The sequence below is a fragment of the Macrotis lagotis genome, chromosome 3 (genome assembly GCF_037893015.1).
Source record: "Macrotis lagotis isolate mMagLag1 chromosome 3, bilby.v1.9.chrom.fasta, whole genome shotgun sequence".
Taxonomy (NCBI): Eukaryota; Metazoa; Chordata; class Mammalia; order Peramelemorphia; family Peramelidae; genus Macrotis; species Macrotis lagotis.
In genome coordinates, this window is record NC_133660.1 from 122,706,230 (window position 1) to 122,731,343 (window position 25,114).

Genomic DNA, 25,114 nt, shown 5'->3' on the forward strand with positions numbered 1-25,114 from the left:
CGCCAAAGGGCGTCCGAGGAAACATTGTAACGTAAGGAGACAGCGCCTCTCCCCCGTCTCCCCGCCCCCGCCCGCCCGGCCCGCGGCCTCGCGCCTCCGCCGGCAACGTCCCCGAGCCGGCGCGCGCGCGGGAGGGCGCGTGCGCGTGCGCGTGGCGGCTCCCCTCCCCCAGCGGCCAGGCCCGGGATCGCCAGGCCGCTCCGGCCGGCGGGCGCGCGTGCGCACTGCGCCCCCCCGGCGGCCTGGGCCGAGCTCGGCGGTTGGCTCTGCGAGGCTATTAGCAGGCGCGTGGTAGCCATGGCGGCTCTCGGGGGGACCTCCCCGCCCGCGGCCGCGGCTCCTCCCGGCCCGCCGGCCGCGGCTCCGCCCCGCCGCGCTTAGTTCAGGAGCCGCCTCGCCCGGGCCGCGGCCGCGGGTCCGGAGCCAGCGGGGGCGCAGCCGCCACTCCCCCGAGCCAGCCCCGGCCCGGGCCGACATGGGGCTGCTGGGCAGGCTGGCCAAGGAGTGGTTCCTCCTGTGCGTCGTGCTGGCCATCGTGCTGGCGAAGATGGACCCGGCCGTCGGGGCCAAGGGCGGTGAGTGCGGCCCGTGGCCCCGGGGGACCCCCTGCTTTCCCTGTGGGGGATGGGAGGGAAGGTCCCGGCCCGGCCGCGGCCTCCACGGTCCGGGCGGACTGACACGTCGCAGCCCCGCGGGGCCACTTCCGCGCGGGCGGGCCCCAGGCCGGGAAGCCGGGGCTCCGGAGCCCTGCCGGCCCCCGCCGCCACGGACCCAGACTTTTCAGCCAATCAGCTCTCCCCGCTCGAGGCTTTCCCCCGCTGCCGCTTCCCCGACGGGGCTCCCCCGGCTGAGAAGGCCTCCCCGGGGGGGCCCCCGGGGAGGAGGCGGCCCGGGGGGCCCCGGGGAGGAGGCGGCCCGGGGGGCCCCGGGGAGGAGGCGGCCCGGGGGGCCCCGGGGAGGAGGCGGCCCGGGGGGCCCCGGGGAGGAGGCGGCCCGGGCTCAGCCGCTCATCTGCCCCGGGACTTGCGCTTGGCCGGGCTTAACTTAACTGTCCCGCGCAGCCACGAGCACTGCTTCCTAGCCAAGAGCTAGATGGCCCGCCGGGACCGCCCAGCTGTGCCAGGCAGGGCCGCCGTTCCCTCCACGGCGGGACCTGCCCGCCGGGACCGCCCAGCTGTGCCAGGCAGGGCCGCCGTTCCCTCCACGGTGGAGCCTGCCCGCCGGGACCGCCCAGCTGTGCCAAGCAGGGCCGCCGTTCCCTCCACGGTGGAGCCTGCCCGCCGGGACCGCCCAGCTGTGCCAAGCAGGGCCGCCGTTCCCTCCGTCCGCTCCCAGAGCCTCCGTCCTCCGCCGGCAAATGCTTATGGCGTTCAATTCCAGTTTCTTTAACACGTAGACCCCTCTTTTACTTCTCAGGTGATGGTCCCGCTGCTGGTAATTACTAGCTGTGGGAGCGCAGAACTTTTGTAACACTCAGTTTCCTGTTCAGTAAAAAGCCCCATAAGGTTGCTGTAGAAGATAGAATGGTCTAGGGGGGCTAGGTGGCACAATGGATAGAGTACCGGCCCTGGAGTCAGGAGGATCTGAGTTCAAATCCGGCTTCAGACACTTAATAATTAGATAGCAGCGTGACTTGGGCAAGCCGCTTGACTCCATTGCCTTGCAAAAAGCTTAAAAAAAAAAGATAGAATGTTCTTTGCAAATCTTTAAAGCCTAAGGAAAGGCCAGCTATTATTCATGAGAGACATAATGGAGAAGAGGGGCTGACCTTTATAGCCAGAACTGAAATGTTTCTAGTTTTCAGAGACCAGTTTTAAGCAGATAATATGAAGTATTTTATATTCTCGATTCAGTTTGCCTTTTGTAGAAAGGACCACTCTTAAGTGACATCCAGATGCCTGGGTTGTAGCTTTTTTTTTTTTTTGCAAGGCCTTACTCAAGGCCACACAGCTAGGCAATTATTAAGTGTCTGAGATGGGATTTGAACTCAGGAATTCTTGATTCCAGTGCCAGTGCTCTATCCACTGCACCACCCAGCCACCTGGGTTGTAACTTTGGAAGAAAACTTAAGGAAGGTCTGTGGGGGGGTGCAGTGCACAGTGGGTGTTGATTTATTTCTAAAACAATATTCTAGTTTCCCGAAAGGGACACCTGGGAAAAAAATGAAGTCTATAGTAGATCTTTATATAGCAGATCTCCCATCTTAAACTGCATGTTATGTTGGATATGTGTTGGCTGTAGCATCTGTTCCCTAGCACTGGTTGATTATATGTCAATGGCAGGGGGTACATATGCACATAGATATGTAAGTATATACATAGACACATGATTATAAATGTAAAAGATCTATTATGAGGTAATAAGATAATTTATTTCAATTATAAGATAATAATATATATAACATTATTTATCTAGCTGTCTATATATAAAGTACTCAAGCTGCAGGGAACAGATAGATAATCATATAAGGCTTGTAATTTCTTTGTTTCCTAGGTCATATTATAGTCATTTTCTAGAAATAAAGAATTTTTAATTTTTGCTGTTTGTGTTGTTGGTCAGAGAAAGGGGTTGAACTAAGATGTTGAACCAAGATAAATGAACACAGTTTAAGATTAGATTTTTTCTTCTCTGCTCACCCTCAATTCTTCAGTCCTCTTCTAAACCCACTTAGCTTAAATATCCTAATCACTTTAAATTAAACTAAATTTTTGAGCCTCTAAAATTCCTACTAAAACAACACTTGGGAACTGGGAGAGAAGGAATTATTATATAAGTTTGACACTCAGCTCTCGTATAGAAAGTGTAGTTTTGAGGTTTATATTCATTTCAACAAAAACCCATTATAGTAAAGCAACTTAGATGTCCCTTCAAATAGAAACCCAATTGTTAATTCATTTGTGGAAAGTCTTGGTGGATGGCCATATGTCTAATTTTTGCATTGAGTACTTGGCTTCATCTCCGATGAGGGTTGAGTTTTGGTCCTGGCTGTATATGGTATTGTATTTTTACTTTCAAAGGGAATAAGGACACACTTTTGGAATTTTTGGTAAATAAAATAGCTGGTTTGTCCTACTTTCAGGTTTATACTGTATTTTACAAATATTTTATTTTCATAGCAATCCTGGGAGGAAGGTGTTTGTATTTCCATTTTACAGATGAGAAAACTAAGACAGACACAGGTAAAGTGACTTGCCTAAGATCATACAGCCAGTATAAATACCAAAGAAACTGAAGTAGTCTCATTAAATGACTTGTCCAGAGTCATACTCAGCTGGTAAATGTCTGAGGCTGGATTTGAACTCAGATTATCCCAACTGCTGGTGCACCTAACTGCTCACAATTACTCTGTGAATTACTTAGAATAGATGTTAATATTTCCATTTTACATAGAAATAAAATTACAGACTGTGCGCTGTCCTTAGGCCAGTTGCTGAAATTCTTTAGGTATTAGTTTCCTCTTGAGTAAAAAAGGAGGATCAAAGAATTTTAGAAGACCTTAGTCATAGAGTCAAAAAAAATTTATTGAGTGCCAACTGTGTATTAAACATTGAAGAGGAACCTAGCCTTCAAGGATCGTATAATCTAACAGGGAAGACAATAAGTGAACAAATATGTATAGACAAGCCATAAAACACAAGAATTAGGAAATAAATGAAAGAGGAAAGGAACTGGAATTAAGAGGGTCTGGGGAAGTCATCTTTTAGAAGATAGGATTTTGATTGGTACTTTAAGGAAGCTTGGGAAATCACAAGGATGAGATTAGGACGAAGAGCATTGCAGTCTTGGGGAGAAAATTCCTGGAATGAAGGATGAGTATCTTATTTGTGGAACAACCAGGAACTCAGCCACTGGGATTAAAGAATATGTGTTGGAGAATAAGGCATCAGAAAACTAGAAAAAGTAGGAGGGTGTTAGGTTATGAAGGGCTTTGAATAGCAGAGGGTTTTGTATTGAATTTTTAAAGGCTAATGATTCTCAAATCCACGGGAACTGATCAGATCATTAAGGAAATAGTATATATATAGAGAGAGAAAGAAAAGAGAACCCAGGACAGAGCCCTGAGGCTAGAGGGAATGATCTAGAGGAAGATCCAGCAGGAGAAACAGGAATGTTCAGATAGATGGTAGGAGAACCAGCAAAGAGTGGAGTCTAGAAAACCTAGAAGTAGAGAGTATCAAGGAGGATCATGATCAAGTGTTAGAAGCTACAAAAAGGTCAAGGAGACTAGGGATTGAGAAAAGACCATTGGATTTGCAAACTAAGAGATCATTATATCTTTGGACAGAGCACGGTAGATAAAAGCCTTGTAAAGAGTTTACATGAGAGATAGAGAAAATGGAGAGACCCTTTATAGATGAGTTTAGCTACAAAGGGCAGCAGAGATATTGGCAATAGTTATTGGGGATGGAAAGGGTCAAATGAGAGTTTTTTCAGAATAGGGGAAACATGTAGATTGGGGAGTAGCTAGTAGACAGGAAGAGATTGAAAATACTTGATAGTGTGGGAATGACAAAGGAGTCAGTTTGTTGGAAGAAAAGGAATGGAATGAGATCTGTTAAGCAGATAGGGGGATTAATCTTGGTAAGGGGTAAGCTCACCCCTTCATAGGAGAAAGGTTTAAGGAGGGGATGATGGCAGAAGGCATCTGAGTGATATGAGATAAAGAAGTATGGAAAAAAAGGAAGGTCACAGTGAATGAACTTGAATTTTTTTTGGAAAGAGCCACCGTGGAGAGTGGGAAAGTGGAGTTGATAAGGTGACTAAGATAGGATTGCCTAGTAGCCGTGAAGTTGCAGTTGAGGTTACATAACATAAATTTGTAGTGGACCCAGTCAAAATGGCTGTGTGATGTTTTCTCTACCTTTTGTTCAACAGCACATGTGTAGGAGCAAAGGTAATAGATAATGGGAGTGAATAGAGAGTTGAATTTGATAAGGGTAGAAAGAGGGAGAGATGGAAAACCAATAGAATATGGTCAGATAGTTCATTCATCATTCCCCAATTGATGGACATCTCCTCAATTTCCAACTCTTTGCCACGACAAAAAGAGCTGCTATGGATATTTTGGAACATGTACAACTTTTCCCATTTTTTATGATTTCTTCTGCATATAGGCCTTGAATTGGAATTTTTGGGTCAGAGGATATGAATTTTTTTTTTTTTTTTTAGGTTTTTGCAAGGCAAATGCAGTTAAGTGGTTTGCCCAAGGCCACACAGCTAGGTAATTATTAAGTGTCTGAGGCCAGATTTGAACTCCGGTACTACTGACTCCAGGGCCTGTGCTCTATCCACTGAGCCACCTAGCCGCCCCACAGATATGAACAGTTTTATTGCTCTTTGGGCATAGTTCCATATTGCTCTCCAGAATGGTTGGATCAGTTCCCAACTCCTCCAGCAATGCATTACATTAATGTCCCAGTCCTTCCACTTTCTCTCCAACATTGATCATTTCCCCTTTTTCTCATCTTAGCCAATCTGATAGGTGTGAGGTGATAGCTTAGAGTTGTTTTAATTTGCAATACTCTAATCAGTAAAGATTTGGAGCACTTTTTCATATATATATATATATTATATATAGATTTAATTTCTTCATATCCTTTAACCATTTATCAATTGGGGAATGAGTTCCAACCTTATAAATTTGATGCAATTCTCTATATATTTTAGAAATGAGACCTTTATCAGAACTCCTAGTTGTGAAGATTGTTTCCCAGCTTTCTGCTTTCCTTCTAATTTTGGCAGCATTGCAAAAGTGCAAAAACTTTTAAATTTAATATAGCCAAAATCATTCAGTTTACAATTTGATATATTCTATTTCTTGTTTGATCATAAATTTGTCCCCTTTTCATAGTTCTGATAAGAGTATTTCTTGGTCTATTAATTTATCTATGGTGTCACCCTTTATATACAAATTCTGATTCCATTTTGACCTTATTTTGGTATAGGGTGTGAGATGTGGGTGTATGCCTAGTTTTTGCTATACTAAAAATTGTTTTCCCAACAATTTTTGTCAAATAATGAGTTCTTATCCCAGAAACTCATGTTTTGGTTTGGTCAAACAGTAGATTACAGTAGTCATTGACTACTGTTTCTTTTGGATTTATCCTAATCCATTGATCCATTTCTCTATTTCTTAACCAGTACCAGGCAGTTTTGATGACTACTGCTTTATAGTGTAGTTTTAGATCTGGTAAGAGCTAGGCTACCTTCCTTTACATTTTTTCCCCCCATCAGTTCCCTTGTTATTCTTGACCGTTTGTTGCTCCAGATGAATTTTGCTACTATTTTTTCCAGCGTGTTAAAATAATTATTTGGTAATTTGCTTGGTGTGGCACTGAATAAATAATTTAATTTGAGTAGAATTATCATTTTTGTTATATTAGCTGGACCTAACCATGAACAATTGACAACTTTCCAGGTATTTCGATCTGACTTTATTTGAGTGAGACTTGCTTTACAATTGTATTCATGTAGTTTGGGTTTTTCTTGGGAGGTAGATTCTCTTTCTATCTCTTGCTCTTAGGTTTTGTTGTTCATATATAGAAATGCCGATGACTTATTATTTATTTATTTATTTTGTATCTTGCTGCTTTGCTGAATTTGTTTATTGTTTCAAGGAGTTTTTTAGATGATTTTTTCGGCTTCTCTGAGTTTAACATCATCTGCAAAGAAAGGAAGGAAGCTTTGCTTCCTCATTGCCAATTCTGATCCCTTCAATTTCTTTTCCTTATTGCTAAAGCTAACATTTCTAATACTTTGTTGAATAGTAATGGTGATAATGGGTATCCTTGTTTCACCCCTGATCTTACAGGAAATGAGTTTATCCCCATTACATATAATATTTATTGATGGTTTTAGATAGATACTACTTATTATTTTAAGGAAAACTTCATTTATTCCTAAACTTTCTAGCATTTTTATAGGAATGGGTGTTATATTTTTCAAAGACCTTTTCAGCGTCTTTTGAGAAAATTATATGATTTCTGTTGGTTTTTCTATTGATATATTCATTTGTGTTGAGTGTTTTCCTAATATTCAACCATCCCTGCCTACTTAGTATGTAGCCTACCTGATCATGGTGAACTATCCTAGTAATAATAACTTGCTGTAATCTCATTGCTAAAATTTTGTTTAAGATTTTTGCTTCAGTGTTCATTAGGGAGATTGGTCTATAATTTTCCTTAATTTTGGTTCTTCCTAGTTTAGGCTTCAGTACCATATTGGTGTCGTAAAAGGAATCTGGCAGAACTCCTTTTTTTTTTTAAAGTTTTTTGCAAGGCAATGGGGTCAAGTGGCTTGTTCAAGGCCACACAGCTAAGTAATTATTAAGTGTCTGAGGCCAAATTTGAACTCAGGGACTCCTGACTCCAAGGCCAGTGCTCTATCCACTGTGCCACCTAGTGGCCCCTAGAACTCCTATTTTTTTTAAAGTAGTTTTTAAAGTAGTTTATGTAGAATAGGAATTAATTGTTCCTTACATGTTTTGGTAGAATTCACTTGTAAATCCATCTGGACCTGGAGACTATTTCATAGGAAATTTATTGATGGTTTATTCAATTTCTTTTTCAGAAACTGGGTTATTAAGTATGTTATTACCTCTTCTATTAATCTGGGCAGTTTGTATTTTTTTGTGAATATCCATTTCAATCAGGTTATCAAATTTATTGGCATGCAGTTTGACAAAGTAGCTCTGAATTCTCTCTTTAATTTCTTCCTCATTGGTGGTTAATTCACCCTTTTCATTTTTCATGTTAGTAATTTGGTTATTTTTTAAAATCAGATTAACCAAAGATTCATCTAATTTATTGCTTTTCATAAAACAGACTCCTAGTTTTATTTATTAAGTTAATGGTTTTCTTGCCTTTTTCCTGCTTTTCAGAAATTTTAATTTGGTATTTAATTGGGAATCTTTAATTTGTTCTTTTTCTGACTTTTTTAGTTGCATACTCAATTCATTGATCTCCTCTTTCTCTATTTTATTCATTTAAGCATTTAGAGATATATAGTTTCTCCTCAAAACTTCCTTAGTTGCCTCCCATAAATTTTGGTATGATGTCTCATTATTATCATTTTTTTGGATTTATATTTATTTCTACTATTTGCTGTTTGATCCATTATGTTATTTAGTTTTCAATTAGTTTTTGGTCTGTCTTCCCATGATCCTTTATTTGTTTTTTAGGTTTTTGCAAGGCAAATGGGGTTAAGTGACTTGGCCAAGGCCACACAGTTAGGTAATTAGTAAGTGTCTGAGACCGGATTTGAACCCTGGTACTCCTGACTCCAGGGCTGGTGATTTATCCACTGCGCCACCTAGCTGCCCCACTGCTCCACCTAGCTGCCCCCCCCATGATCCTTTATTACATGTAATTTTTATTGCATCATGGTCTGAGAAGTATGTATTTATTATTTCTGCCTTTCTGCATTTGATTATAAAGGTTTTATGCTCTAGTAATGGTCAATTTTGGTATAGATGCCATGAACTGCCAAGAAAAAGGTATATTCTTTTCTATTCCCATTATTTTCTTCAGAGGTCTTATCATATCTAAGTTTTCTAAGATTTCATGCACTTTTTTATTTTTCATTTTTTTTTAGGTTTTTGCAAGGCCACACAGCTAGGCAGTCACTAAGTCTGAGGCCAGATTTGAACTCAGGTACTCCTGACTCCAGGGCCAGTGCTCTAAACACTGCACCATTCAGCCACCCCTCATGCACCTTTTTAACTTCCTTCTTGTTTATTTTGTGGCTAGATTTATCTAGTTCTGAGAGAGGGAGTTTGAGGTGACCCCCATCATTTAAATTTTGCTGTTTATGTCTCCTTGCAATTCACTCAGCTTTTCTGCTAGGAATTTGGATGCTATACAAGCTAGGTGCATACATGTTTAATAATGATATAGCTTCATTACCTATGGTGCCTTATAAGAAGATGTAGTTTCCTTCCTTATTTCTTTTAATGATAGTCTATTTTTACTAGATAGGAAAGGAATCTACATCTTTATCTGAGATCAGGATTGCTACCCCTGATTTTTTTTACTTCAACTGAAGCATAATATATTTTGCTACATCCTTTTACCTTAACTCTGTGTGTATCTCTCTGCTTCAAATGTGTTTCTTGTAAACATTATTTTGTAGGATTCTGGTTTTTAATCCATTCTGCTGTTTCTGTTTTATGGGAAAGTTCATCCCATTCACATTTACAGTTAAGATTACTAATTCTGTATTTCCCTCTATGCTTTCTTTCCCCATTTATATTTTTCTCTTTCCTTTCCTCTTACTCCTCCTCATCAAAGGTTTACTTTCCTCTTTAAATTTTCTTTTAAAATTTTCTTTTCAGTTTATTTTAACATACTTTCAAATTTCCTTTTTTTCAGTCTCTTCTTCCCTTATCTTTCCCTTCCCCTGCCCCCACCCCCCTTCCCTGTAGAGTAGGATAGATTTTTTTTTAAACTCAAGTGGGAATATATCCCTCTCTGGGCCAAATCTATTGGATAGAATTTGCTTAGAGTTCACACCCTCCCTTCTTTCCCTCTAAAAATTATAAATCTTTGTGTCTCATGGTGTTATTTATCTCTCAAGTACTATTAATTAGGGATCATCAATCACAGATTGATTAATTGATTGCTTGATAAGCTCAAAGTGTTATTATCAAAGTACCATCCCAGATATATTGATAAGTAGCATTGTCTGAAAGTCACCAAGTACTCTCGCCTGCTATTTCATTAGAAGTACACTTTTCAAGAGTCTTGAATTGCATCAAATTATAATCATTTTTTACTTTACCCCCTTTTCAAGTACCCTCCAATGACACACAATCTTCATGAGCCAAAGTATCATTCAAAGTCAAATAATTTCATGAACTATTTGTACCCCTTCCCCCAGGCCTATTTCTACTCTAAAAGAAGCATACTACTTCCTGGTACAAGGTACAACAGACATTTTCTTTGTTTTAGCTTCCTGAGAACAGAATGTTGTCCTGGCTTTGTGTGTGTGTGTGTTTGTGTGTGTGTGTGTTTGTGTGTGTGTGTGTGTGTGTGTGTAAAATAGATAAAGAACATACAAGGTACTACCAATTGGAGAGATAAGAAAATACTTCATATTGAGTAGGACTGGGAAATTTTTATTTCTGTCAATGGCCAAAACTTAAAATTTAGTTTGCTAGCTATTTCAAGCTAAAGGGCTTGAAAAGCCAAAGAGAAGGTTTTGTATTTTATCCTAAAGAAAATAGGAATCTTATTATAGTTAGTAAAGGAGTGCTTTCACTTGAGAAAAGTCACTTTGGCAGTGTTATGGGGAATGGAGAGGCTCAAGACAGGGAGACCAGATAGAAAGCTATTCTAATAGTTTATGTAATCAAGGTAAAGGCCTAAAATGGTGATTAGGTGTGTAGAGAGAAGGGGTTAGAGGAAAGAGATGTGTAAGTAGAAACAGCAAAATTCGACACTTGACAGGATATGAGCAATGAGGGAGAATGAGGAATCAAGGGCAGAGTGAATTTACGAATCTGAGAGACCAGAGGAATGGGCATCAGAAATAGTGAATTTTGGAATAATGAAATTGAGATGCCTGTTGGACATCCAGTTAATGAATCATGTATTTAGAAATGATAATTAAACCCATGGAATTTGAGGAGGGAGAGACAGAAATAGAAGGGGGGGAGGGAAAGGGGAAGGGGGGAAAGGAGAAAGGAGAAAGGGCCCAGGCCAGAGCTTTTGAAACGTAGCTATTTACTTAGTTGGGGCAGGGATGTTTCATGTATTATTTTCCCATCCTGGGATTTATGTTAGCAAATAGTACTATCGCCTCCCTTATGCCAAGTTTTTGAAAGATATAGTTAAGATAAGCCTGTTTTAGTGGGAATTGGCAGAAAGTTTATGTGCTTGCTCCCTATCCTGGGAGTTGTTGAACAAATAGTTCTACTTCATGAACTTTTGTTGTTAAGTTGTTTCAGTTATGTCAGAGTTTTTGTCACCCCTTTTGGGGGGTCTTCAGGTAAAGATCCCAGAGTGGTTTGCCATTTCTTCCTCTAGCTGATTTTACAGATAGGAAAATACAGATAAGCAGCAAACCAGGTGATCCAGGGTCACTGGGCAGGAAGTGTTTGAGGCTTGATTTGAATTCAGGTAGGGTCCTCTTGACTCCAGGTAGGACCATAGCTGCCCAAATGGCAGGTTTTGTGGGAGTGGTTGGTTATTTTGTTATATTCATTCTCTCCCTTTCTCTCTCTCTCTCTCTCTCTCTCTCTCTCTCTCTCTCTCTCTCTCTCTCTTTTAGGACCACTGAAGCCTGAAATCACCATCACCTACATTGCTGTTTCAGCCATCTTCTTTAACAGTGGACTGTCACTAAAAACAGAGGTATTGTCAACAAAAAGGGACCAGGAAATTGAGGAGTCAGGGAAATCTATTCTTAGTCATCTGTTTGGCAGTTTCAGTGGCCTTGAACAAACCTATTTCTTACTCTATTTAAATGTTGAAAATAATTCTAGTATTGTAGTTGAAAATAAATAGTAACAATAATAACAATAACCCCCATTTATGAAGTGTCTGTGAAGAGCTTTATATTTCTTATCTCATTGGATCCTCACAACAGAGTGTAACCACTGCAAGTATTACAGTTTCCAGACTCACAATTGACAGACAGAACCCATTGGTACTTTACTATGAGGTATCATGCTTCGGTATTAGTGAAGATAATTTGTGGTTTGTGTGATGATCTCCTTTTCACTGGATTTATTTTGAGTATAATGAATGTAGCAACAGATCTAAAGATATTCTGGACCCTTGCTTACCTTATGATTAGAGCTGTCTTCTAATTATACCCTATGCAAAAGCTAAGGTTTAGCTTGTTTGAGTTGACATGACATTTTTAATTGAGGGATCCTAGATTTAGAGTTGGAGGGGACCTGAGAGGTCCCTGTATAGGTTTTACTTGGACTTGCCATTAGCATCCTTATGGAGCATGCTAGTCCATGTTTTAAAATAAATAAACAAATGAATGAATGAATATATTTTTTTATTTTTGTTTAGTCTTATCTAATTCTTCATGACCCTGTTTGGGGATTTCTTGGCAAAGATTCTGGAGTGGTTCACCACTTTCATCTCTAGCTCATTTTACAGATGAGAGGCAAATAGGGTTAAGTGACTTGCCCAGGCTAAGTCTGAGGCTAGCTTTGAACTCAGGTGTTCTTGACTTCAGGTCCAGCACTTTTATCTTCAGAGCCACCTATCTGCCCAAAATGAATATATGTTTTTATTTTTATATTATATATGTGTGTGTATATATATTTATATGGCCTGGTGTTGTGGGTAGAGTGTTGAGTTTAGAGTTGGGAATGCCCAGGTTCAAATCCTGCCTCTAATACTTCTGAATTGTGTAGCCCTCCAATCCTCAGTTTCTTTATTTGCAAAACAAAGATAATCATAGTCCCTATGTTTCCATTTTGTTGTAAAGATCAAATGAAATAATAATTGTTATACACTTTGTAAACTTTAAGCTCTTTCTGACCATGAACTAGTATCATCTACTCTATCATCTATCATCTGTAAAATGTATATTGGGAAGTAGATCATCTGAAGTCCCTGTCTAAATTTGGAATTCCACTAAATTATAAATTAGTTTTGACCTATATGGGCAGAGAGTGGTTCCCACAGTTGCTGTTTATATTCATGTAGCTTCCTTACTTGTTAGTTCATCTTAAGTCACAACAGGTTATGCAGTAGTAGGAGCTATTGTTTCCAAGATATCTAGGCAAAGGAGTCTCTAAATGTGAAGGTTACAGATTTTTAAGTCAGACAAAGGAGTTTATTCTTGAAGAGGATAAAAATCTGAATAATAAAGAAAATTTGCTCTTGGAGAAAGAGTTTAGAGCAATTGTTTTATTATAAATCAGTCAATTTAGTAAATTCCTACCATATATTGGGGCTGCTAGTTGTCAAAGTAGATAGAGCACCAAGCCTGGAGACTCATCTTTGTGAATTCAAATGTACTTGCACACTTCCTTGCCATGTGACTCTGGACAGGTCATTTAGTCCTGTTTGTCTCATTTTCCTTATCTCTAAAGTAAGCTGAAGAAGAAAATGGCAAACTACTTCAGGATCCTTACCCCAAATAGGGTCACTGAAAAACACTCAAAAAAACCCTGCTATATATTTGCATTGAGTCCCTGCCCTCAAGGAGTTTGTATTCAGTTGGGGGAGACAGTGTATATAAGGAGATACAAAGTGTATATAAGATTTATACAAAGTAACTTTAGAGAGCAGGCTATCAGTAAAGACCTGACCAAAGGTGATGTCTGAGCTCAAATTTGAAAGAAATACTGGCATGTGCACCTTCATGTAAACAGAAAATTCCCATGCCAGGGAAAGATACTTTAAAAAAATTTCTCCATGCTTGTAGATACAGAAGATTTTATGTATACTAAGTATCTGCAGGCACATTAGTTTGTACACAAATGAAGGGATCCTGATGGATGCTCACAGACTAGGGCTCTTCTGTGAATTTCTTTAGTGTCTAATAGACAAAAGACACTTTTGAGGCCTGCTATCTTGGTTCCTCAATCTGGGGCCCAGGCCATTGACCACCTAGTGACACTATGTTGATCTCACTCTGAGTCTCTCTCTTCCTGCCCTGACTAATCTGGGTTTGCAGAGCAGCTCTCCTAAAAAGCATCCCCTGGTGCCTGGTTAATAATATAGCTGCTATATTTAGTGGTTAGAACCTGAACCTAGAGTCAGGAAGATTTGGGATTAAATTTGGCTTCGGGGTTTACTAGCCATTGCAGTCCAGGGCAAGTCACTTACCTGCTGTTTACCTTAGTTTTCTCATCTGTAAAATGGGAATGATAAATAAGACCCAACTCTTAGGGTTGCTTTGAGGATCAAATGTCTTGCGGAGAGCTTTGTGGGTAGGAGGAGTCGCTCAAGAAATCCTGCCTGGCTTGAATCAACTTCAAAGCCCTGGTCTCTTCCAAGCTTGTTTGCCTCGGCTGTTACACTTATGTTAACATGTTAACCATAGGATGAGCTGATGGATTTCATTCTCAGTTTTTGAGTTTTGCCATTCATCTCTACTAAAAGGAAGAAAGGAATTTGGGGCTAGTTAGATGGTGCAGTGGATAAAGTATGAAATCAGGAAGACCTGAGTACAAATTTCTCATCTGTAAAATGAATCGAAGAAAGGAATGACAAACCACTCCAGTATCTTTGCCAAGAAAATGAAGTCAGACACAGCTGAAAATCACCAGTAACAACTTATTAACCTAGGAACTGATAACATTTCCTCATGCCACAAAGCAATCTATTTTCTTATTCTATTTACTTAGCTTGGTAGATAGAAAAACAGAATGGGAATGATAGAGGAATGCTACAGCACAGAGAGAGCTGGCATTGGAGGCAGGAAGTTTTGGGTTCAGATCCTGCCTCTGGCACTGCCTATGTAAAAGTATGACCCAGTCAACACCTTTGAGCTAGCACCCTTCTCTTGTTAAATGGGGAGAATTAATACCTTTTGTTTTTATATCATTCTAAATTCTAAACTCTACCTCTTGATATACAAGGTGGTACAGTGACTAGTGGAGGTGGAGTCAGGAAGGTGTGAGTTAGATTCCTGACTCAGGTCACTGGGAAGTCACTTATCCTCTTTTGAACTTAGTTTCAATATATGTAGAACAGGGATAATCATAGTGTCAATCTCCCAGGGAAGGGATGAGGATTAAATGAGATGAATATAGATAAAGTACTTGACAAATTGTAAAGTGCTATTATTATTAATAAAACTTGGTATTTTACAACTTTTTTAAATATGTGAGATCTCATTTTATCCTTGTGAATATATAAACCAGCGTGGGAAATATCTGGCATTGGAAATGCCCTAGTCTTTTGGGCCACTGTGAGCATTAACTTTGTAAACATCATGCTGGATGGCTCTTTATTTCACTTCTCTGGCACTGGTCCCCAGGCCCAACCTTAATCTGTTTGATTTGTTTGTTTTAAAATGCCCAGGGGACTACACCTGAATGAAATGGATTCCCAAGAAAGATGAAAACTTGTATCCCTTGGGCTTTGCCTGAAGTAGAGGTGGCTTAGTTCTGCATGACTTTGGGAGCTTTGGTCAGGTCTAAAGATGTCTCTGGTTTCATCTGTGAATAGTAATAGTAATAATAATAATAGTAATAATAATTATTATTATTATCATTACCAGTGATCATACTTTTTATAGCATTTTTCATATTATCTCACATGATTAATAGAAACAACAGCAACAATATAATAATAGCTTGTGTTTTTATAGTACCTTTAAGTTTTACAAAGCACTTTGCATATATTATCTCACTGGATTCTCATGATAATCTTGTGAGATATATGCTGTTATAAGTCACCTGGGTTAATAATAAGTATCAGAAGATTGGAACTGGGCGGCTAGGTGGCGTAGTGGATAAAGCACCAGCTTTGGAGTCAGGAGTACCTGGGTTCAAACCCAGTCTCAGACACTTAATAATTACCTAGCTGTGTGGCCTTGGGCAAGCCACTTAACCCCATTTGCCTTGCAAAACAAACAAACAAACCTAAAAAACAAACCTAAAAAAAAAGAAGATTGGAACTAGAGTACTGGCCTTGGATTCAGGAAAATGGGAGTTTGAATTTCACCTCAGACATTTGACTCTTACTAACAGTGTGACCTTGGGTAAGTCACTTAACCTGACTGCATCTCATTTAGGACCATTTTCAGGTGTCCTGATTGTCTTTTCTGGCCAACTGGACCCATATGACCCATGTGAGGAAAGTAAAGCTGATGACTTAGCATAGTATTCCCTCACTTAAATCCAATTCATGTACTTGTCATGGCATCACCTCCTTGATGTCATGGACTTCTTTGAAAACGAGGGATAAACATTATGAAGTTCTTCTAATTTCTAGTTAGGCAATGGTTTCTGGGATGGGTGTCAGTTGGAAATTCTGCTTTGTTCTGATAAGATTCAAGGGACCGAATGCCCTGGGATTCCTTCCTTTAGTGATACTGGGCTGAACTCCTGGGAACCTGAAGACACTGAGACCAGTCCTCCCTGTGACTGAATAGCATGTTTCAGTGATTGCCTCTTAGACCCATCTCTTCTCCTTGCCTCTTCTCCTGGGAGGAGGAAGCCACTGCCTACCAAGTCAGACAGTTCCATTTTGAATAATCCTCAATGTTAGAATTTTTTGGGTAATACAATCCTGAGCCTACCTCATTACTATGGTATGCCCCTGGAAGATATCATCTGCCATAGCTGGAATGAGACTATTGCCCCCAGAATGATTTGTTTTCTGGCATAGCAACTTTCTGAGAGGTCTGTTGCCGCCCTGGAAGGGTTGTGAATTTTCTCAGTTGATGAAAATAAATGTGTCATAAGTGCATCGTTTAAAGTGTCTACTTGAATGGAAAGAAGAGTCGCAGAATTCGTATAATATTGGACATGAGTTTGATACTTTCTAGGTAATGTGATTATAGGCAGTTTATTTTCCCTCTGTGATCCTCAGTTTTTTCACCTGCAAAACAGGAATGCCCATATTTGTGCTGTCTTTCACATAAATTTGTATATTTGGATCTTCCTTGAACTATTTTAATGATTGTGGTTCTTTATGTGCAAAAGTCAGAATGATATTTGTGCTTTCATTTCATATATCTTTTTCATTGATTTTTACTTTAAAAAATCATTATAAAAAAAGTAAAAATGTTACTGATTTGAATTCATTGAAGATGAGGTAGGGCAGGGGAAAGGTCAGTTTGAATTGTTGACTGTGAAAGGAAGTTAATTAACCTGGGGACTGTGAATCCCCAGGTTCTGTGGATAAAGTTCAGTGAACTTGGATGGTTAAAAAATATACTTTATTTTTATTATTTTATTTATGATTTTATGATTTTTAATTTATTATTTAACTTATTTTTATTATTTTAAATTTCTAGCTGAAATTTAGTATTTCTTATAATTACTTAAAAACATGATTATGAAAAAGGGGGTTCATAGGCTTTATCAGATTTCTGAGTTAAGAAGCCCTGATCTAGAAGAAGGCAGGCCTGCAGTGTTGGGTAGATTCTCAACTGGACAGGAACTGACATGGACTAGAGACTTGAGAAAGTCTGAATGAATTAAGGACCAGGATTACTAACACTGATGCAATTAGAGAACCACCAGGAGATTTAAAAATATCCGAAGTGATTCAACAATACAAATTAGGACAAACTATTATTTGCAGTTGTAGTAAAATCAGTTTTAATGACTAAAGATCATTTGTAACCATCAGAGCAGAACATTTTTTTGCAAATTGACATTCATAAAGTGTTTAAAAGAATTCAGTCTCAAGAAAAATGTATTTTCTCCTTCCTTTATTTGGGGGTGGGCGGGTGGGAGGGGTTTGTGATGGGATATGAGTGAGCAGTCTTGTATATACAGTTAGATTTGGTTTATTCGTAAGTTTTGCTGAACTACTTGGTTCTTTTTCTCTTTTATTCCTTATTACAAGGAATGACTTTCTGGATGGAGGAAAGGAGATAGGTATATTTGGAAACAAAGGTAATATAAAACCAATATATAGCAGTAAAAACTGAAAGGCTTCCAGAAAAATAAAGTTCTCCCTAAGTAGGTTAAAAAGTCCCCCTGAAAATTTTTACCATATTACCATATTCTTTTCTCATAGATTAGCAAAGGTAAAAAAACTCTACCCTTCTCTAAATTAAGTTGGTTGACTATTAGGCTATATATTAGATTGTGTTCTGTAGAGGAGAAGAGGGAGGGAAGGTAGGGAGGGAGAAAAATGTGAAGCTCAAAACTTTGCAAAAAAATGATTGCTGAAAACTACTCTTGCATATTGCTGGAAAAATAAATACAATAAATAAATCCATAAATCAAGCTAGTCCAGCAATTTAAATTAAAATAATATATTTTAAGCACTAAATGAAATATTTTCTTCCCTAAGAGTCCTATCTATTATGGATACACACACACACACACACACACACACACATAAAACGAGTTACTAATAAATGCCAAAAATAAAATAACTGGGTTTAGTGCTGTTTCTATAGATAGCTCTCTTCCAAGCTATTTAAAAATATATTTTTCTTTTTTTTTTTTCAGGAGCTGACTAGTGCTTTGATGCATATAAAATTGCATCTTTTTGTTCAGATCTTTACACTTGCATTCTTCCCAACAACAATATGGCTTTTTCTTCAGTTGCTCTCAGTTACATCCATCAACGAATGGCTTTTAAAGGGGTATGTTGGAAAAAACCCTACATTTTTGAAAGTAGATTTTTTGGGGGGGAGAGTGGGTAAACTGAGGAGATTTTATTTCAAACCATTTTTTCATGTTTTAAACATGTTGGATTTTATCTATAGAATAGATATTTATTTTCTTCAGTGAATTGTTTTCTTCTATGCTAAGAACATCATTTATAATAGCAAAGTACTCTTTTTTTTCCCTTCCAAAGTTTGAAAATGTTGCCCTAGATTTACAGATTGTTGTGTTGATTTAACTGGTTATGGTGTAATAATAGGAAAGAAAAAAAAAATGAACTTAGAGTTAGGAATGTGGGGAGCCAGTGCTGCTGCTGCTGTTGCTACTGATTTGCTCTGAGAAAATCACTTATTATTATTGTGGATCTGTTTCCTTATCAGTAAAGTAGGGATAATCATTCTCTATTTTCTCACAAGTTTTTGTTTATTTTTAGTGAAGCTCAAATGAAATGTAAAATTCAGTTTGAAAAATAGACAGTGGTATTTGAAAATATTTACTGATTTGGCTCCACAAAAGAGTAATTGCTGAAGTGTTTTAAGACTTTAAATTTTATTCAGATTCCATGTTATAGACAAAGAAACTGAGAACTTAAGTGACTTGTAGAGTGATCACACAGCCTAAAAGTATTTGAAGCATGATTTAAACCCATGTATTGTTTGGTTCTAAGGTCTAGTCAGGCTGCCTTTATTATACCTCTTAAGTAATCTACAGATATTTATTGGGATGCTAATAATACCTAATTATTATAAGGAATAATTGCTTATTGTCTTAACTGGGGAAGCACTTTATTTGTATACATAAAAATGACATGAGACCCACTCTGTAGTATTGTTGTAGAGTATGATATTCTTTCCCTCTTAATCTTCACCTGAATTTCAAGTGTATTATTTCAATTGTTTATCATGTGCTATTTTCTTGTCTAACCAAGGAATCCAAACTCAACAATATGCTTTGGAACATTATCCATTATAGATAACATGTTTCAGTTCACAATTTTATCTGAAACATTATCTGGGACTGTTGATCCTCACTCTCCCCTTACTTTGCACCCTGCCCCCCCCCCAGCTAATGAGCAAAATGTGTTGGTCTTCAGAAATGTTTGCTTTGATCCTCTTTTTTTCTTCAAAAATAAAACCTTTTTAATATTTTTCTGATTTTAGCTTTATCTCCTAACACATTTGTCTTATTAACTGAATATATTTAAAAAATGAAAAAGAAAGGTGATTTTGTTACAAATTCTTTTTGGCGGGAATGTGTGAGAAAAGCAGTGTCTAATGTTCCCTAGAGAGCAATTAGAGACTTCTTGGAACTTCAGCCTTGAGTTTAGTAATACTGGTGACATACTGCAGATTCTGCCTCCTGGCTCAGTTTCTTGCAGTCCTCCTTGATCAAATACAGGAGAAAAACTTATATATTATGATGTTAATAACTTTATGATAATTACAACTTCTGCAATATTTTAAAAAAAAATAGAGTGATGCTCTAAGCATGGACAAGGCCACAGTAGTCCTTAACCTTATGAGATGCAAAGTTCATGATAAGCATGTGGAATAATGCACTTAATTCAGGCACTAAAAAATCTTAAAAAAAATAAAAGTAAGCTTCCTATCTTTTGTAATTATATGGGTAGAATTTCTTGCTTATAAATTCCTTTTAACAGGAATATAAAATAATAGGTTTTTGTCTGAAATGATCATAGCTGATGAAACTAGAAGTAACATTAATAGATTTCACTCACTACCACAGTAGTGGTATTTTCTTCTATATTTCTTCTATATATTATTCACATAACCTAAAAATACTTCTTATTATACTGGCTATCTCAAAAATCTTAGTGTTATTTTAAACTTTTAAAAACTTAAAAAAAAGACTTTTAGAACACTCTGTACTTTATATTCCATTATTTGGAGAAGTAAAATTGAGTCAACAGACATTTATTGCCTACTTACTGACACTGCTAAATAAGCCCTGAGCATAAAAAAAGGACAAAAAAAGTCTCTGCTTTCAAGGAAATTACAGTCTAATGGAAGAAACAACATTCAATTGACTGTGTAAAATTAAGTTAAGATAAAGTTAAGATAAAGGAGAGTGATCTTAAGGGGAAAAGCATTAAGATTCTGGGTTTCTGAGGGGCGGCTGCTTTATTTTTTTCACCAAGCATTTTATTCTTTTCCCCTGTCACATGTAAAAGATGATTATTAACATTCATTTTTACACTTTGAGTTCCAAATTATCTCCCTCTCTCCCTGCTGCCACCCATTGAGAAAGCATTTCCATAATAGTCATGTTGTAAAAGAAAATATAGACCAAAAAACCTCAAGAAAAATAAAGTTGGGAAAAAAAAGTATGTTTCAGTGTATATTCAGACATCATCCATTCTTTCTCTGGGGATGGATAGCATCTTTCATCATATGTCAGAAAGTGAGGATTTAACAGGTACCTGAAGGAAATCAGAGAGGTTAGGAGATTGACGAGGAAGAGAGGTTCAGACATGGGGGCAGCCAGTGAAAATGCCCTCTTGGCAGAGGGAGTGTCTTTGGGAGGGGAGTGTCATTGGATAACAGGGAGAGTAAGGTGTAAGGTGGTTGGAAAGGAAGAGCCCAACCAGTTTATTAGTCGTTTTTTAGTTGTGTCCAACTCTTGTGGGGTTTTCTTGGCAAAGATACTGGACTGGTTTGTTGTGGCCTTCTCCAGCTCATTTTACAAGTGAGGAAACTGAGATAAGCAAGGTTAAGTGAGACCCAGGGTCTCACAGCAAGTTAGTGTCAGATTTGAACTCGGGAAGGTGACTCTTCCACATTCCAAGCTCTGCCCTCTATTCTCTCAGTTGACTAGTTGCCCCAAAAGGTCAGTGAGTCAACATTTATTACATGCCTACTGTATACTGTACTGAAACACTGGGGGGGTACAGGGAATGACCAAGGACTGCTGTTGCTCTCTGGGTTCACAGTCCACTGAGGGAGACATAACTCCTTTGAGCACTAGAATGAACTTAGGGTCACTGGGAGACTTTCTGCAGAAAGTGGGCTTTTAGTTGGGACTTGAAGGAAAACAAGGAAGCCAGGAGGTGGGCTGGGGAAGAAGAGAATTCCAGGAATGGGAACAGCCTGTGACTAGACCTGGAACCGACATGTCTTGTTCAAGGAACAAGGAGGTCTGTGTCACTGAAAGGAAGAGCATGGGGTGGGGGTGGGGATCAGTTATAAAGGGGATAATGGTGCAAGAAGTGGGCTAGAGAGGGCTTGAACAGCCAATTGGGGCATTTTATGTTTGGTCCTAGGGATCATAGGGAGCTACTTGGGGCTCTTAGAGTCAGATGGCCTCCTTCAAGACCTCTTTTTGGGGCCTATTAGATGAATCAGTCTTATAGAAGTATCTTTTTTCTTTTTGATCCATCCTTTAACTGTTCTCATTCTCAACTGTCTTGCCTCTTCCAGGGTCTTATTCTATTATCATTTCCTTCAGTGTGATCTTTAATCTTGCTTTTCTTTATTGGCTGCTGCTTCTCTGTAGAATAGACTGTGATTCTCATCTTGAAAAAAATTTTCCCCTTTTACCTGCCATCCTTTACTATCTAATTATACAGCCTACAGTTTAGAGCTGGAAAGGACAAATCATCATTCTAAGAGAAAATTGAGGCCCAGCATTTTCACTGCCTGACTGGCTTCTCAGATCACAGTCCTACCAAGCAGTTTGGATTCTCATCCGTCATTCTAGTGAAGCTTTCTCAAAGGTTCCCTTTTAATCTCAAAATTCATTGGTTTCCCCTCCTTTCCTCCTCCATGCCTTCTTTAGGACATGCTACTATTGAAGAGCTCTCTTTCTCAAAATACTTTTCTCTCTTATATTCTCAGACTCAAGTTTTTTCAATCTCATTTGAAACTAAAAGTACTTGGAAGATACTATCCAGAGAGATCTGTTACATTTAGCTTATATTGTGTTGCAGAATCTTTCTTGACATTTTTAAAAACTCTGTGATTCTTTTAATTTGTTTTCAAAGAAATGAAATCATTCCCTTTAATGCTGCATATTGCCTAAGGTCTAATGTAGTCCCACATATTTGTACAAGTTCAGAGAGCTTGTTTATGTGGTGTTTCTTGTTCAGCCCTTTGAGGCCTGCTGCCCAGAATGAAAGTTAAAGAAAATTATAGATTGGGGCACAGTAGACAGATTGTTGGATTTGATGTCAGAAAACACCTTTCAAATCCTTCCCCTGTCCCTTACTAGCTGAATAAGTCATTTAAATTATCTCTGCCTTGGTTTCTAAATTTGTAAATTGTACCCTTTGCAAATCTTAAAATAGCATATTTACCTAAAGGGCTTGAGTATGGATTTACATTTCTATATTTTCATTTGTTTGACTTTCAGTCCAGTTGAGTGTATGAAGTAAAAATCTTACCTACATGTTATTTTATATTTTATTTTGCAGTTTACAAACAGTTGGTTGCATGCCACCTCCTGTTTCTTCTGCAGTGATCTTAACCAAAGCTGTTGGTGGGAATGAGGTGAGTACTGGGATCAACTTATTTTTAAAATAAAATGGTTACTCCTTATGGATACATAGTTCACAGACTTTCAGGTCAAGAATGACTTCAGTTGCCATCTTGTCCAATTGTCTGACTAGATCAAGAGTCCTCTCTAACATAAACTTGACCAGTGGTCATCCAACCATTATTAGAATCCTTCAATGAGAAGTAACATTACTTTCTCATTGGCATCCCAGGTAGAATTCTGCTTGTTTAGGAGGTTTTTCTTTCATCAAGCAGAAATTTTGCTTCTTTAAATCTTCTACTCTTTTTTTCCTAATTCTGCTATTAAAGGGTTAGATCACAGAGCTGGGGATGGGTAGTACCAGGGAGAGGGTAGAACTTACCATGGCAAATTTGTTTTCATTTCTTGTATAAAATAATCTATTGATATCTTTTTATAACACATTCATGTCTGAACAAAATCCCTTTCCCCTCCCTCCCTAGTAAATTATGAAAGAAGTTGGTGCATTTTTATGTTAACATGATCCTGAAACTAATTTTAAAGGTAGAATCTGGAGTTCACAAAAATTAAAGAAGGGAAATGGACAAATTAAGGAAGAATTTATGATTTTTGATGAAATGGTATAATGAGATAAAGAAATTTTAGTTACAAAGGAACCTGGTAGAACTGAATTTTCTTCACCTCCAAGGCTGCAAGCAAAAACTAAGTGACTAAAGGGGAAAAAATAATCAGATGGGATTTTAAAAGTTATTGTAGTGGACCTCAGATACTTAATACTTACCTAGCTGTGTGACCTTGGGCAAGCAACTTAACCCCATTGCCTTGTTTAAAATAAATAAAGTTGTTGCAGTGATTTCCAAAGGGAAAGTTAAGGAATTTTTCCAAAAGATAACTAATATCATCTTGGGTAAAATCATGAGGAGAAACTTGGAATTAAATAGAAGACTGTGTCTGTGTTAGCCAGTCATTTGCAAGATGACTATAGATTTGTGTTTAAATGGTGGTTAAGTGAATATGGTGCTTTCCCTTACATGTGCAGGGCCTCCCTTTATTGCTGGTGGTCATATTCTCTCGTACTTTTGCAGATGAGTTAGTGAGTTGCAAGAAGAGCCCCAGAATTTCATCATGTGGTAGCCCAAAGTCATGGGCCTTCCAAACTGCTTTAGGTTTTTCCTTCAGGGACAGACACAAAAAACAAAAGCAGCAGGTAGTCACAATTAAAAAAAAAATTCTCCAGGTGACTTCAGCCTTCCTAGGACACCCTAGAGTTTTTTCACACTTTGCCTATCAATCAAAATGGAGTTAGTCATAGCACATATATGAAAGTAGGAGTGACAGCAGAAGCAATGAAAGAGAATACAATATCTTAGGTGGTTGAAATGAAAAAAAATTATCTCCTTTTAAGCCACCAACATATTATTGATCAGAATCTGACAACCAATAGAGTGCCTATTTGACCCAACCTCTTTATACTGTCCTCAACCATTTGGATTCATGCTGTAGAGACAGAATAGCCATGATGCCCCAGAGACACAATGACAATGGGAACATATACTTTAGTTCTATCAAATTGAAGAGAAAAACAAAGGAAATTATTTCTTTATTAGATGTAGAAAGAGAACCAATAACAGATGGCAAATACTTTTATTAAAAAAGTCATTTGTAATTTGATAACCAGGCAAGCAGCACAAGGGATTGGAGACAGATTAGGAAGAAATGTACTCAAGATTTCACAGGTGATTTTTCCTTTTCATTTCCCTTCTCCTTTCTTTTTCTCCTCTTTTCATTTTTTTTTTAATTTTGTGTGTTGACTTTTATATAGAATGTAGGAAGAAACACTGTACTTAATATATAATTGAAATAAATCAGACAAAATGATGGGGGTGAACTTCATTTTAATTAGTGCAGTGTTTAATTTCGGAAATATTTGCAAATAAGTTTTGGTTTATTATTAGTAGTATATAAAAACATATGTATACTCCATTTCTTTTTTACTAAGTTCTATTTTAAAAGTTGTTTTGGATCCAGTCTCAGACACTTAATAAATTTGGTCTCAGATACTTAATAATTACCTAGCTGTGTGGCCTTGGGCAAGCCACTTAACCCCATTTGCCTTGCAAAAACCTAAAAAAAAAAAATAAAAGTTGTTTTGGATTTTTTTGGGGGGGCGGAGCCAAGATGGCAACAAGAGAGGAAAGTCTTTTAGGTTCTCTCTCATAAAACTTCGAACCTAAGGACTTTAACTAAATTTTTGAGAGACAGAACCCACAGAGGGACCCAGTGAGGCAGTTCTCCTATTCAAGGTAACCTGGAAAAGAGCAGAAAGGCTCTGCTCCCCGGGGTTGGAGGGGTGCG

The 25,114-nt window shown here is 38.5% G+C and overlaps 1 protein-coding gene across 21 annotated transcripts in view; it reads left to right on the forward strand.

Annotated features, from left to right (window-relative positions):
- Positions 1 to 246: 246 nt before the first annotated feature.
- Positions 247 to 25,114, forward strand: part of SLC10A7 (solute carrier family 10 member 7) — a 261,864-nt gene continuing 236,996 nt past the window's right edge. For 4 of the 21 annotated variants that reach the window (XR_012476991.1, XM_074229182.1, XM_074229181.1 and 1 more), the window contains exons 1-4: positions 262 to 575; positions 11,269 to 11,351; positions 18,110 to 18,246; positions 22,698 to 22,773. Coding sequence is in view for 18 of the 21 variants with exons in the window: in XM_074229182.1 (XP_074085283.1) it covers positions 476 to 575; positions 11,269 to 11,351; positions 18,110 to 18,246; positions 22,698 to 22,773 (396 nt within the window). In the remaining 3 variants the exon portion in view is untranslated. Of the gene's footprint in view, positions 576 to 11,268; positions 11,352 to 18,109; positions 18,247 to 22,697; positions 22,774 to 24,437; positions 25,107 to 25,114 lie in introns of those variants that run through there. The other 17 variants (XM_074229190.1, XM_074229187.1, XM_074229189.1 and 14 more) reach the window with 13 other exon arrangements.